Source organism: Microcaecilia unicolor, chromosome 2, assembly GCF_901765095.1.
Source record: "Microcaecilia unicolor chromosome 2, aMicUni1.1, whole genome shotgun sequence".
In the NCBI taxonomy this organism is placed as follows: domain Eukaryota; kingdom Metazoa; phylum Chordata; class Amphibia; order Gymnophiona; family Siphonopidae; genus Microcaecilia; species Microcaecilia unicolor.
Genome location: NC_044032.1, coordinates 497,792,125 through 497,806,591, shown reverse-complemented (window position 1 = coordinate 497,806,591; position 14,467 = coordinate 497,792,125). Strand labels below are relative to the sequence as shown.

The 14,467-nt window shown below is 42.3% G+C and overlaps 1 protein-coding gene across 1 annotated transcript in view; it reads right to left on the bottom strand.

The window, feature by feature from the left end:
* Positions 1–14,467, bottom strand: part of ABLIM2 (actin binding LIM protein family member 2) — a 309,478-nt gene that overhangs the window by 242,212 nt on the left and 52,799 nt on the right. The window contains 2 exon segments of the mRNA XM_030191153.1: positions 2,913–3,028; positions 10,008–10,191. Coding sequence (XP_030047013.1) covers positions 2,913–3,028; positions 10,008–10,191 — 300 coding nt within the window.

The following is a 14,467-nucleotide window of genomic DNA, read 5'->3' as shown; positions in this document are numbered from 1 at the left end:
AAAAACAACTACAGGCTGAATACTGCCCCATATGCTCTTACATTTAGGCCCTTGATTCGTTTGCCTAGATTTAAGTGCCTGTTAGGTGCAGGAAGGGCAATTAACTAAGTGCTCGCTATTAAGTGCCTCTTGAACACGTAAATGCAGAGAAAATTAGCACTTAAGCCTGTCAGCCCTCTAAGTGCTATTCTCCAAAGGTGTACATAAGAGATACAGGACCGGATTCAATAAATGGTGCCCAAATTTGGGTGGTGGAAAGAAATCAGTGTGGAGCGCTATTCTACAAAGAGCACTCCTAGTTGAGCGCTCTTTACAGAATAGCACTTAGAGACCATTCCTGTGCCCAAATTTTGGCACCAGTATTTACGCCAGCTGAAATCTGGTTTAAATGCTAGCGCCCAATTCTTCGATAGATCACTTAGATCTGGACAAAATTGCCAGCACCTGAATAGTTGCTAGCTCCTCCCCAACTCTGTCCTTAGAACACCCCTCTCCTGCCCAATTTCAAAATGGTCAGTTAGTGCCATTATTCAGCAGCACTGCTCGATTAAGTCCCGCTGAATATGGGCTGCTGGCTCGCTGAGTGTGATCTAATTGGACAGGCCACTTTTTTGAATACCAGGCCCATACAACTTTCCACTAATGCTTACAGTTACACCAAAGGATTTTTTTAATAGATTGTTGAAGAAAATTCAGACTCTGATCTTCCTCATCTTCAAAAAAAAAGTACCATTTGCCTGTTCTAGCTCAGAGACAATCTAGTTCTCCTGATGGAAATTCTGATGTTGAAGCTTCCTCTGATAGTTTTAATTTGACAGAAATGATTGAGGGTTTCATGGATGAGGTGACCGTCAGAGCTACTCTATTAGTCTCATTTGTTTTCCTCCAGGACAAGGATGAGCCCCCCCAAACCCAAGTCCCCTACATCTGATAGGTTTCTGCATAGGCCCTCTTTTCCCCTGGTAGTCTAGTGGCTCACCTGACCCGACACCACAGCCTCTAAATTAAAAAAAATCCACAGTTGTCTAGTGACGCCCTCCCAACCCCCTGACCCATAACCAGTGCTCCTAAATTTAAAAAATCCTTGGTAGTCTAGTGGCCCCCCCTTCCTACCCCCACAACCTGCTACCATGCCCCTAAATTTAAACAAAATTGGGGTGGAGTGGGGGTAGAAGAGGGGCAGGGTGCCATTAGACACTAGGGATGTTTTTTGGGGGTTGCAGTGAGAAGGGGGCTCAGTCATGTGTTGGGTGTAGTTTGGTCACATTGGGGTGGGGTGGGGTGCCTTTGACTAACAGCAGCAATCACTAGTTGCACTCTTATATGACAGTTTGACCCCTAGCGACAGTATTATTTATTATTTATTTATCTTATTTATAGCCCATCTTTATCCAAAGCATATCATGGGACTATTGCTAAGGGTCAGAGGAGCCATTTTGAAGCCTGCACCCTATTGAGTAGGAGTGACTAGGGTCACTGCTGTTCCCCGCTAGACCACCAATGAGTGCCCCTAGGTATGGTGGAAGGGGGGAAATATGGATTGTGTTGCATAAATGTCGGGGGGGGGGGGGGGCTGAGGGGTAGACAGTGGCTATGGGTTGTGTTGGGTGGGTCCAGGGGAGAGTAAAGACTGTTTCTGGGGTCCAAGGGTTGGGAGGGGTGAAGGTTATGAACGATGGTGGAAGGGGTCTGGGAGGGTGGGAATAAGGAGTGGTGTTGAGGACAGGGTATTAGGGGATGGGGATGTCTCTACCAGCTGGTGTAAATGCTAGCATATACAGCGTAGACAGCAAAGTCATCATCAGTATGTGTAGTTGTTGGGGCACAAAGCCCTGTAGGAGCTACATGTTTTTTTTTCTGCATGTCTCACCTATAATCGCTGCTGCCTCTGTACGTACCAGCAAATACATTTGTATTTGCTTGCATCCATATGGGGGGGGGGGGGGGGGGGGGGGGTTTACAAGGGGCTACATGCTCAGCAGAGCCTTTTGTAAAATATAGGGGGAACTAAGCACATCCTGACCTGGATGTCTCAAATCCCCTCTGCACTAACTATCTAAAATGGGCCTTCGTGTGTTTTTAAAAAATAGGCTAGAATTCAGCAACTGTTGGCCTCCGCTGCTGCCTGGTACCTTTGATGGCGGGGGTCCTCAACCCCCATCAGCTGAAGTCTTCTTTAGCGCCGGTCTCCGGTGCCTTCGCTGTGAGTCCTGACGTCCTGCGTGCACGTACGCAGGACGTCATGAGTCAGAACTCACAGAAACAGATCAGTGAAGGCGCCGGAGACAGGCGCTGAAGAAGACTTCGGCTGGCAGGGGTTGGGGGACCCCCGCCAGTAAAGGTACCAGTCAGCGGTGGCGGGAGGGGGGATTGAAAGTGGCGGGGAGGGTCAGCAACGGGAGGGGGGTCAAAAGTGGCTGGAGGGTCGGCGGCTGGGGGAGGCAGGCTAAACTGTGCCCCCCCACCTCGGGCTCTGGACCCCCCTCCCGCCGAGGTCTAGCTACACCTCTGCTTGTATTCATCTGTTTATTTAATACTTAGTGGATTCAGTAAATAAAACATGGACTAGAACCTGTCAACAAGTTACATAGTAACATAGTATATGACGGCAGAAAAAGACCTGCACAGTCCATCCAGTCTGCCCAACAAGATAAACTCATATGTGTATCCTTACCTTGATTTGTACCTGCCTTTTTCAGGGCATAGACCATACAAGTCTGCCCAGCAGTATTTCCCGCCTCCCAACCACCAGTCCCGCCTCCCATCACCGGCTCTGGCACAGACCGTATAAGTCTGCCCTCCACTATCCTCACCTCCCAACCACCAACCCCTCTTCCCCCACCTGCTCCACACACCCAATTTCAGCTAAGTTATCCGTTTAGAAGAATCAGCAGTTAAAATGTTCCACTTACTTCTCAGGCTCTGCACTGGCACAGTGGTGTTACCACTGGTGGGAGCCATGGAACATTTTTGACAAATGCACTCTTTACCATTAAAGGTCACCCGGTCACCTGGAGGAAAGGGCTGCCTGCAAGAGAGAAAACAGGATACTGTTCAATACTGACTTCATTTTGATTGATTAAATTATTAGCTTCTGCTGTTCAGCTGAACTATATTTCCCTTCCTTTATTTGTAGAAATTAGCATATAACTTCAAAGATACACGAAAATAACCTGCAAATATGCTTAAACAGGTTAAGTAGATCATTCTTCAACAAATAAAAACAGATCAAATTCAAAAATAGGTTGTGCCTCTGGTAAATGATATGTTAAGCACAAAGGATAAGAATCAATCTAATTAGCTCCCTAGCCTGCTATTTGGGCCTAAAAATGCAAACAGTAGCCTCATCACGTCATACTTATTTAGTCCTCTGCTGTATTTACTATTTATTACTTTGTATTTCTATTTACCTTCCCAGAATTGCCCTGGTCAGTTGTGACACGACGCACAAGAGGTGGAGCATCCAACAATAAACGCTGGGCTGTGATTTTACAATGCATAGTTCATAAATTCAGCATATCATTAAAATTAAGTTGATAAAATACCCAAGCACAACTTTATAAATAATCAAAAATAAACAGTATAGGATCCCTGTCGGACCCTCACCAATCCGGTATGGTCTTTGGCAGGAGAACCAAACCATTTTAGGAGTGGAAGTTTAGAAAGGAAGTCCAACTCAGAATATGGACATCCAAGTCAATATGTAAGATATGAATGTCTGTATCTCATGTATTTTAGAACAGGATCTGCTGTCACACAGCCTGTTCTAAAATACATTGAAATGGACATCCAAGTACTGGCTAAGTCCAGAATGAGCAACTGTCACGAAACATCTAGCCACCTACCTGGGCTTACTCTGTGGCCACTTATACGGTCTATTCCCAGCACAGCTCAGGTCCGCCTGCACCTGCCGCTTGTGCTCTCTACACTAGCACCCTCCTCCCATCCACTGTGTCACAACTGCCTCTGGGCGAGTCTCCCGCTGTCCAATTATCCCCAATGATTCTAAGTTACTGTGGTCACACTCCCAGTGGTCCCACAGTTCACAGAAAGCATTCACAGACCCAACACACAAACCACCAGGATTCTTTATCAGTTCAGACAGGCAGAACGAACAAACAATTGGGTTTATTCTCAGAACTTGGAACAGTGGACAAAAATGTGCAATTGTTAAACAATAACAACTAATTGAAATATGAATCAATTATAACACTAACTAAACATTTGTATACTGGCTAAACAGTACCTGAGAAGATCAGGGCATATAATTGTTCACAGAACCTTAGCAAAGAGATCTCTTTGTTCTTCCAGGCTAAGACTGAAGCAACAGTCAGCACTACTGGGTAATTTCAAACTCCAGGCCAATCAGAGCCCAGTCAACAAGTTTTAAACATATACTGCTGTTTGCTCCCTGTTCCCTATAACAGCTTTAAGTATAAACATGCACCATCTACTGGCCAAATAGGAGAAATACACTTCAGATATAATTAAAAAAGAGAAATATCCAATACATTTTACAGATTTAAAACACACTGTTTCTTCACAGTAACCATTCAAAAAGCCACACAGATGATATAGAATGAATATTTGTGTTACTGACCAGATATTATTTTACACTGCCTTGAGTGAAAATCTTCATAAGGGTGGTTAATAACTCCCAATCAATCAATCAATCAATCAATCAATAAATCATTGGGGTAGAAGGAGGGCAGAGCCAGGATGGGACTAAAAACTATCCATATAGCAATAATATTCAGACACTATGGTGGTTATTTTAGAAGCTCTATTCCTGTTTTGGACATCTGAAAGCCAGCATTTAGATGTGCCTATTGCATGGACATCCAAATACCGATTTTATAAAGTCACTGGAGGGAGTATGAATGGAGTAAAAAAAACCCAGACATAAACATCCTTGTGGCAGCATTGGAACATCCATATTACAGAATGACCAGTGAGGAACTGATAATGAGGAGTGGCTTAACAGCGCTGTGTAAGAACGTTTTTCAATTTCGGGAACCAACTTTTTTTTTACAAATTTCGGGCGTAGCGATGGGGGCGACCTTTGCCCCTACTCTAGCTAACCTTTTCATGGCCGCTTTTGAGGATAAATGGTAACCTTTTCCCCATTTCCATCCCACATTCTTCTATGGCGACGTTACATAGAAAATGTGTTTGTGCTATGGCAGGGTAGCACTGCACAATTGAAGGATTTCCATGTATGGCTTAATCAGTGCCATTCGAAGATACAGTTCACGTTATCCTCTTCAGAGACGTCAATTCATTTTTTGGATGTTGAAGTGACTTTGACAGAAGCGGGATTTATGTCAAAAGTTTACACCAAACCCACAGATAGGAACACGATCCTGGAGTACAGGAGCTGCCACCCAAGACCTTTGCGAGATAGTCTGCCTTTCTCTCAGTAGAGAAAGGTAGTAGTAGTAGTAGTTCCTCCGTTTTAGGAGGATCTGCACGACTGATGCTGATTTTGTACAGTAAGCCATAAATTTTGGTATGGGCTTGCTGCAAAGGAGTTATCCGAAGAAAGTCCTGAAGCGTGCGTTCCGTCGGGCTAAATATAACAATAGAGATCTTCTTCTACGGACCAGAGAGTATAAGGAATCAGAAGAACAGATCATGACATTTATCATGTGTTTTGCCCCAGGAGGAGAGAGGGCGGCAAAGATCATTAGGCAGCATTGGGACGTAATGCGGGCACACCCGTTGTTTAAACAACATCGAGTGAGAACTGCCTTCTCACGGGCAAGGAACCTCAAAGAAATACTAAGTCCCGCAATGCTACCTGAAGAGAACAATGAATTGGAATTCATCCAGCTTGGACATTTCAAATGCAATAAAACCAGTTGCAAAACTTGTGAACTTACTGTGGAATCTGCAAGTTTTAGCCACAAAGGTTGTACGTACCAGTTAAGGCATTACACCACCTGCCGGACAACACACATTATCTATTACATCAGATGCCCATGTGATAAGATCTACATAGGTAAATCAAGAAGGTCTCTGAATGCCCGCATGATAGAGCTCAGATTGCGGATCACTGCACAGGACCTTGGAGCCCCGTTGGTGCAACATTGTGTCAACAATGGCCATTCAATAGAATCTTTACGCTGTCAGGTGATTGAACATGTCACCCCCCACCCGAGAGGAGGAGGAGATCGTGATTGCAGATTGCTGCAGCGAGAAACATACTGGATATTTCATCTTGGGACGGTTGAACCCAATGGCCTTAATACATATGTCCATTGGGGATGTTACATGTAACGAGAAACAGTTATACAGCGGAAGTGCTAAGCACAGATCAGCACTTCCGGTAGTGCATATAAAGAACGCCGCCGCCATGTTTTGAACTTCCAGTGGGCAATCAGCAGTAGTAGGAGAAGAGACCGTAAGCCAGGAGTTGGTAGATAAGAGGAAGAGTGTTACATTTACTGAGGTCTGAGCTAACATTTTTCTGTCTTTGCATTCAAAGGACTGTCCCTTGACAAAGCATAAGAGCGAAGCAGGCATCTGTCGGGATAGTAAGGATTCATGGAATGGCTTGAGGACATGCACACAGTTAAGTGTCTAATATCTCCACTACAGTAAATGAGAAAATTCCTACTGAGAGTAAATTGGTCACATTATTGAATAAGGTGAAATGTAAAGACTGATATAAAAGAAGTAAAAAGGACACTATAAGCAATTAAAAATATATAAAAATTGGTATGGATGGCAGGGGGCCATCTATGATTATAATTGTCACGTTGATCAAGCATATCACATTAGAGATAACCTACTTGCCTTGGTGACTGTATGAGACTCCCCCTTATCATATTTATTTGGTGACTAGTTGACTTCATTTCTACCATTTGGTTATTTCTAGGATAAGCAGTATAAAATGTATTGTATTGTTTTGGGATCTTGCCAGGTACTTGTAACCTGGATTGGCCACTGCTGGAAACAGGATGCTGGGCATGATGGGCCTTTGGTCTGTCCCAGTATGGCAATACTTATGTTCTTATGCTCTTGTAATGTGGTCAAGTATTGTTACTTTCAATTGAGGATGATAAGTCAATTGCGGCCACTACTGACCAAAGTCAGGGGTCCTTTTACTAAGCTGCGGGAAAAAGGGCCCTGCGGTAGTGGAGGGGCCGTTTTTTTCCACACAACAAGGCCTGTTTCACCACAGCGGGTTAAAAGGCCCCCCCCCCAAAAAAAAAATCACCACACGGTAAGATAACTCTTACCACGTGGACATGCAGCAGGGAGCACTTACTGTCACCCATTGAGGTGGCAGAAAGCGCTTCTGCGGTAACCCAGCAGTAACTGGGCAGTGCGCGGTGATGCTTGATTACCACTGGGCTACCACTGTGCTAGAAATTTTTTTTTTTTACAGAGCACCGGAAATGGCGTGCGCTCAACCTGGAACTACCGCCGTGGCTGCGTTGGGCCGACGGTAGTTGAGATTTAGCATGCGATAAGCCCGCTTTGGACTTACTGCCGATTTATAAAATACCCCCTCAATTTGGTGAAAATTGTACATGCTCTGGTAACCAGCAGATTGTATTACCGTAATTTGCTTTTCCATAGTCTAACACAAACCAGTTTGATAAGATTGCAGTTGCTGCAGAACATGGTGGCCCATATGGTTACAGGTAAGAAGAGAATCGATCATATAACACCTGTATTGGCTGAGCTTCATTGACTATCAGTGTTAGCAAGAGTAACTTTTAAAATCTTATGTTTGGTATTCAAAGCTTTTCATTTGAGGGCTCCTGGTTACCTTCTGCTGTGATCAACAGACACATTCCATCAAGGCAATTGCAATCCTCACAGTTAAAATAAATTGAAACTTCCTCTTTTATCCATGGTTAAGTTATCATTTACCATGAAATGGGCCTTCTGTCATTTTGGCCCTTCTTTGTAGAATCAGCTGCCGGAGGATACTAGGAGTAATGATAGTTATTTGCAGTTCCGTAAAGCCTTGAAAACTTGGCTTTATGTACAATTTTGAATGCAAATAAAAATAAAATTATGCAAAACAAAATGTGCCAGCTATCACAGAATAAATGTCACAGATACAATGAAATACTGCCAGTTACTTCTAAATGTGTATAAATGCTGTAAAGCACCATTTATCTGGAATGTTCTGGACAGAGGTTATTTTATTTTATTTATAGCCTGCAATTCAAGTCACAGAAGGGCCCTTTTACGGAGCAGCGGTAAGCCCAACATGGGCTTACCGCTTGCTCTTCCGGGACTACCGCCAGCCCAACACGGCCACCGGCGGTAGTCCCACCCCAAGCTTGCGTCATTTCCGTGGCAAAAAGAAAACACTTGGAAATAGTTTGCACAGCGGTAATCGGCCATCGCCGTGCACTACCCGGTTACTGCTGGGTTAGCGTGGGAGCCCTTATCGCCACCTCATTGGCGATAAGGGCTCCCTGCCACATGGCCATATGTGCCTAGGTCTTTTTAACCACTGAGGTAAAAAGGGTCCTGGCACGCGGGAAAATGGCCTCTGCCGCAAGTGCAGGGCCCTTTTTCCCGCAGCTTGGTAAAAGGACCCCAGACCATTCAATACCACAAACTTCCTATTGTCCTCAATAATTAAAATAACCCTAACAGTAAAACAGGCAAACAACTTCAAATAGACATGTGAAAAAATAAAACGTGATAAAAAGCAAAAATGACTATCTTCTGATCAAAAAAACCTCACAGAATAAAACTGCCTCCAGTTGTTTTCTGAAGGTGAGGTAATTGGACTCAGATCTTAATTGCTAAAAATTATGAAACTGCCCGTAAATAAAAAAATTTTTAAATGATGGACCCAATTAAAAGCTTGAACTCTTGGCAGCCATTTCGAAGCAAAGCAGAGAGCAAGATAGGTTTACAAACGCACCAGGCAGGAAAGAGAGGGCTCCAGACCTGGGCAGAAACCCTTATGCAGGTCATGGCTGAATATCAGCCAGGACCCACATAAGCTCCAGTGACCAGCACAACTTTAATTAACCCCCGATATTCAGTATCAATGCCTGGACAGGGCCTGGCACTGAATGTCTGGGGATAATTCTGCATGTGGTGGTCAGTGTTTTAAAAAACCGCTGACTGCTGTGGGCTAAATATTCACAGATGTAATTTTTTATGGATATCGAGTTTCTGGTTGGGATTGGGATTTGAATTTTTGGATTTAATTACTCATCTATTCAAATCTGAACTGAAGACGAGTTACATATCCAGAGATACAGATAGTAGATAAGTCAGTACCTGAGACAACTGAGGATGAAGAGACTTGTCCAGGAGTATCAGTGTCAAAACAGGTATTTGGTTAATGATCTTTGGATAAATAATGCTCTGCTATATCAGCTGCAGTTACTCAGTTCTAAGAAGGAGGTTTTAGGCCACTCCTGGATTTCAGGTAACTCTATCCCAATGCAGTATGGGACCTGCAGCACTGATTTTTTTTTTAATAAATGTTTTTATTTAGCTTTAATCATTGTACAACAAGGAAAGTACCAATAATAACAAGAACCATCCTACTCCCTTACCGTACATACTGTCACTCTTCAGTATGTGGCTCACGGTACTAATAGCCACCACATCTCTCCCAACCTAGCATCTTCCCCCCCACCACCACCCCCATCCCCCTGCTGGCTTCTGCAACACTGATTTCAATGAGTAGAATCAAGGAGTACCAGTACCACACTGCTTTTGCATGTAGGTTCATAATCTGAACTGCCTAAAAAGTCTCCCTCCTGGGTAACTCGGCAGCTCTGCAGATGCTGAATATTCATTGCATGTCATGCTAGTATGTAATTAAAATTGCTTTTTTTACTTATCATATTATACTCTATTTAGCATTACTTTCCCATCACTGTTGGATGCCCTGGACAGAGCACCACCTAACCAAAACAGAACTCCTAATGTAACATCCAAGCATTAATGCCTGCCTATTAAAATTTTAAAATATTACAAAGGCCCTTCCCCCACAATTTCTGTTTTCCACTTACCTACAGACAGCACACACAAAACAATGAGGATGATAGGTCTTCCCCAGTGCTGAAACCACTTCCCCCTCAATGAATGAATCGCAGCTGAAGCACCGCGTGCCATAGAGTCTCTGATAATCCAAAGTACAAATGTAATCACCTTGTCGCACAAAAAAGCCTCCTTGGGCCAGGTCACAGCCACATACTGTAAAAAAATAAAGGAGAGAAAAACAAACAGTAAAGGGAAAATGAGCAGAATCTCAAAATAGAGCTAGAAAGATTTAATTATGCTACATATGGCTACTTAGAGCAAATAGCCTGACAGTTAATAGTATGGTTACCGCTAGTGGCATCTAAACATACAGACGTGAAAGACTTCTGCTAATGAAGTGAGGACATTTAGGACCAAATTCTATAAACAGCGCTGAAAAATGGGCACCAAAAAATAATGCACTAAATGCTGTTCTACAAACAGCGCTGAAAGTTAGGTGCTGTTTATAGAATACGCTTAGGGCTAGTTTCTATGTATCACGCCTACAAAAATCAGCACCGAAAAAAATATGCCTAGGTGAATTCTATAAACTGTGCCAAAATTTAGATGCAGTTTGTAGAATATGTCTAAATTTAGACATTAAAAAAAAAATCTAATTGGACACAATTTCAGCAAGAAAATATCACTATAATGGCAATGGTGAGCTGAAATTCCAATCAAGGCATTCAATGGTATCCTTTACTATCTATAGTGTATTATAAGCAGAGAAAATGACCTCATCAGTCCAAGCTAGGCGTTACTACGCTTCATGTGCTCGAACGCCAGCAATCTTTGGACTCCGTTATAATCCTCGGTCATGAAAAAACTCTGCTCACTATCTTTATTTAATATCAAACATTGGAAAAAGTATTTAATGTTACTTAGCTTTTTAATCTTGCCCTACGGGGCTCTCCGTTTCGCTATATATAATAAGCTTCTTCAGGGGGCCAAGCAACTTTTTGGCTAATCACGATATCTATGAATAAACATAATGATACCATATCAACCTTAATATAAGTAATCATTCTTCAATGTAGGTCTGTGTATAAAAAATCAAGTCTTAAAACCACTAACCTCATAACATGGCGTTTCTGCTCCTATGACTCCGGTAGTGAAAAGCAATAACCGGAAGGAGTCGTTCTTATTTATACTCTCAGTCATATGTAATCAGCTTCATGCAAAATCATAGCTGTGTTGAATTCAATCAAGGGAATTTAAAGAGATTCAAAGAAAAACAGCCCACTCAATTAGTGCATTAAGCCCTCTAGGCTCTAGTGTCTGTAGCATATAAATCCACTTTTGTTCTCTTCTAGTCAGCATTTTATCTCTATCACCTCCTCGAATGTTGATAGGAATGTGGTCTATCGCCAAACATCTAAATGAATCGAATGTATGTCCTTGCTCCTGGCAGTGTGCTACAATCGGAGCTCCTGTCTTATTTAGTTTAATGCATGAACGGTGTTCAGTCATCCGTTGATGTAAACGACGTTTGGTCTTTCCTACATATATTTTTTGACAAGGGCAGACCAGAATATATACAACGAATGTCGATTGACAATCGGTCTGAAAGTGTAATTGATATATTTTGCCATCTATTGGATTTCTGAATTCTGTTGCTTCTTGTGTGATGTTACATGTTTTACATTGTTGACATTTTTTATGTCTCCCCGGTACTTTCTGTTGGGATGGAATCAGTAAATTGGTTGGGCTTACAATCTCTTTCAAGTTACAGGTCCTAGAGAAGGCAATTCTGACTTGTTGATCATGTAGAATTGGGTGTGATTGCATCATCGACCAGTTGTGTTTGATGATGTTCCTCATTCCATCACCTCCTTTGAAAAATTGGATAACGAAAGTGTTTATATCTTTACTATCCATCTGTGTTCGTAATGAATTGTGCAATAATAGCTCTCTATTGTTGTGCTTAGCCCTTTTGTATGCCGTTTTAATCACTTGCTTAGGGTATCCCCGTTGATTTAGATCTTTTTGAAAATTCTTTGCACATCTTTTGAAGTCATCCTGGTTTTCACAAACTCTCTTGAATCTTAGAAATTGCGAAAAAGGTAAACTGTTTTTTAGTTTTATAGGATGGCAACTTTGATATTGAAGAAATGTATTTCTATCAGTTGATTTTTTAAAAATTTTTGTGTTAAATTTTTTATTTATAATAGTTACATCAATATCCAAAAAGTGTACATTCTCTATTGATTGTTCATGTGTGAATTTTATGCTTTGGTGACAAGAATTAAGCCATATGATGAATTGAGATAGTGTAATCTGATCTCCATACCAAAGTAGAAAAATATCGTCGATATAGCGTTTCCACATGGCTATATGTTGTTTAAAAGGTGAGTTGCTGAGCCATGTTTTTTCATATCTTGCCATAAACAGGTTAGCTATTGAGGGAGCAAATGTTGCCCCCATCGCTATTCCCGATATTTGCAAGTATAATTCTCCATCAAATAAAAAATACATTCGATTCATTTAGATGTTTGGCGATAGACCACACTCCTATCAACATTCGAGGAGGTGATAGAGATAAAATGCTGACTAGAAGAGAACAAAAAGTGGATTTATATGCTACAGACACTAGAGCCTAGAGGGCTTAATGCACTAATTGAGTGGGCTGTTTTTCTTTGAATCTCTTTAAATTCCCTTGATTGAATTCAACACAGCTATGATTTTGCATGAAGCTGATTACATATGACTGAGAGTATAAATAAGAACGACTCCTTCCGGTTATTGCTTTTCACTACCGGAGTCATAGGAGCAGAAACGCCATGTTATGAGGTTAGTGGTTTTAAGACTTGATTTTTTATACACAGACCTACATTGAAGAATGATTACTTATATTAAGGTTGATATGGTATCATTATGTTTATTCATAGATATCGTGATTAGCCAAAAAGTTGCTTGGCCCCCTGAAGAAGCTTATTATATATAGCGAAACGGAGAGCCCCGTAGGGCAAGATTAAAAAGCTAAGTAACATTAAATACTTTTTCCAATGTTTGATATTAAATAAAGATAGTGAGCAGAGTTTTTTCATGACCGAGGATTATAACGGAGTCCAAAGATTGCTGGCGTTCGAGCACATGAAGCGTAGTAACGCCTAGCTTGGACTGATGAGGTCATTTTCTCTGCTTATAATACACTATAGATAGTAAAGGATACCATTGAATGCCTTGATTGGAATTTCAGCTCACCATTGCCATTATAGTAAATTTAGACATAGTTTATAGAATACGCCCAACACCCATTTTCTGCGACTATATTCAGTCACGGCTATTTATGCCAGTGAAAACCTGGTGTAAATGTCCATGCATAATTTACATGTGGAACAGGCATATTTCAGAACAGTGCGTGTAAATTCTAGGAACACCCAGGACCCGCCCATGGCCACACCCCTTTTCAGATCCACGTCTTAGAATTTTTGCTCATCACTTTATAGAATCCGCTTAGACATTTGTGTGCATACATTCTAATCAGTGCAAATAATTGCTTGCTAAGTTCAATTATTGGCACTGAGCAATTATTAGCACTGATTTGCTTGTTAAACTAATTAAGTTGTGCTCGCAAATCCAGAATATGCCCAGATTTGAGCGTGCAACTCAAGTCACACTATATAGAATCTGGGGGTTAGTGCCTAATTTTAGATGCAAGGATTTACACGTGGAGGGGCATAATCAAAAGGGACGCCCAAGTTTTGTTGAGGATGTCCTCGCAAAACGTCCCAAAGGAAGGACGGGGAAACCTATATTATCGAAACAAGATGGACGTCCAAATCTTGAAATTTAGGTCGTCCTTAGACATGGTCGTCCCTAGACTTGGTCGTTTCTGATTTTCGGTGATAATGGAAACCAAGGACACTCTTTTCAGAAACGATCAAATGCAAGCCCTTTGGTCGTGGGAGGAGCCAGCATTTGTAGTGCACTGGTCCCCCTCACATGCCAGGACACTAACCGGGCACCTTAGGGGGCACTGCAGTGGACTTCAGAAATTGCTCCCAGGTACATAGCTCCCTTAACTTGTGTGCTGAGCCCCACAAAATCCACTACCCACAACTGTACACCACTACCATAGCCCTTATGGGTGAAGGGGGCACCTAGATGTGGGTACAGTGGATTTGTGGTGGGTTTTGGAGGGCTTGCTGTTTCCTCCACAAATATAACAGGTGGGGGGAGGATGGGCCTGGGTCCACCTTTCTGAAGTGCACTGCACCCACTAAAACTGCTCCAGGGACCTGCATGCTGCTGTGATGGACCAGAGTATGACATCTGAGGCTAGCAAAAAATATTTTGAAAGATATTTTTTTGAGGGTGGGAGGGGGTTAGTGACCACTGGGGGATTACGGGTAGGTCATCCCCGATTCTCTCCGGTGGTCACCTTTTTGTGCCTTGGTCGTAAGAAAAACAAGACCAGGTAAAGTCGTCCAAGTGCTCATCAGAGACG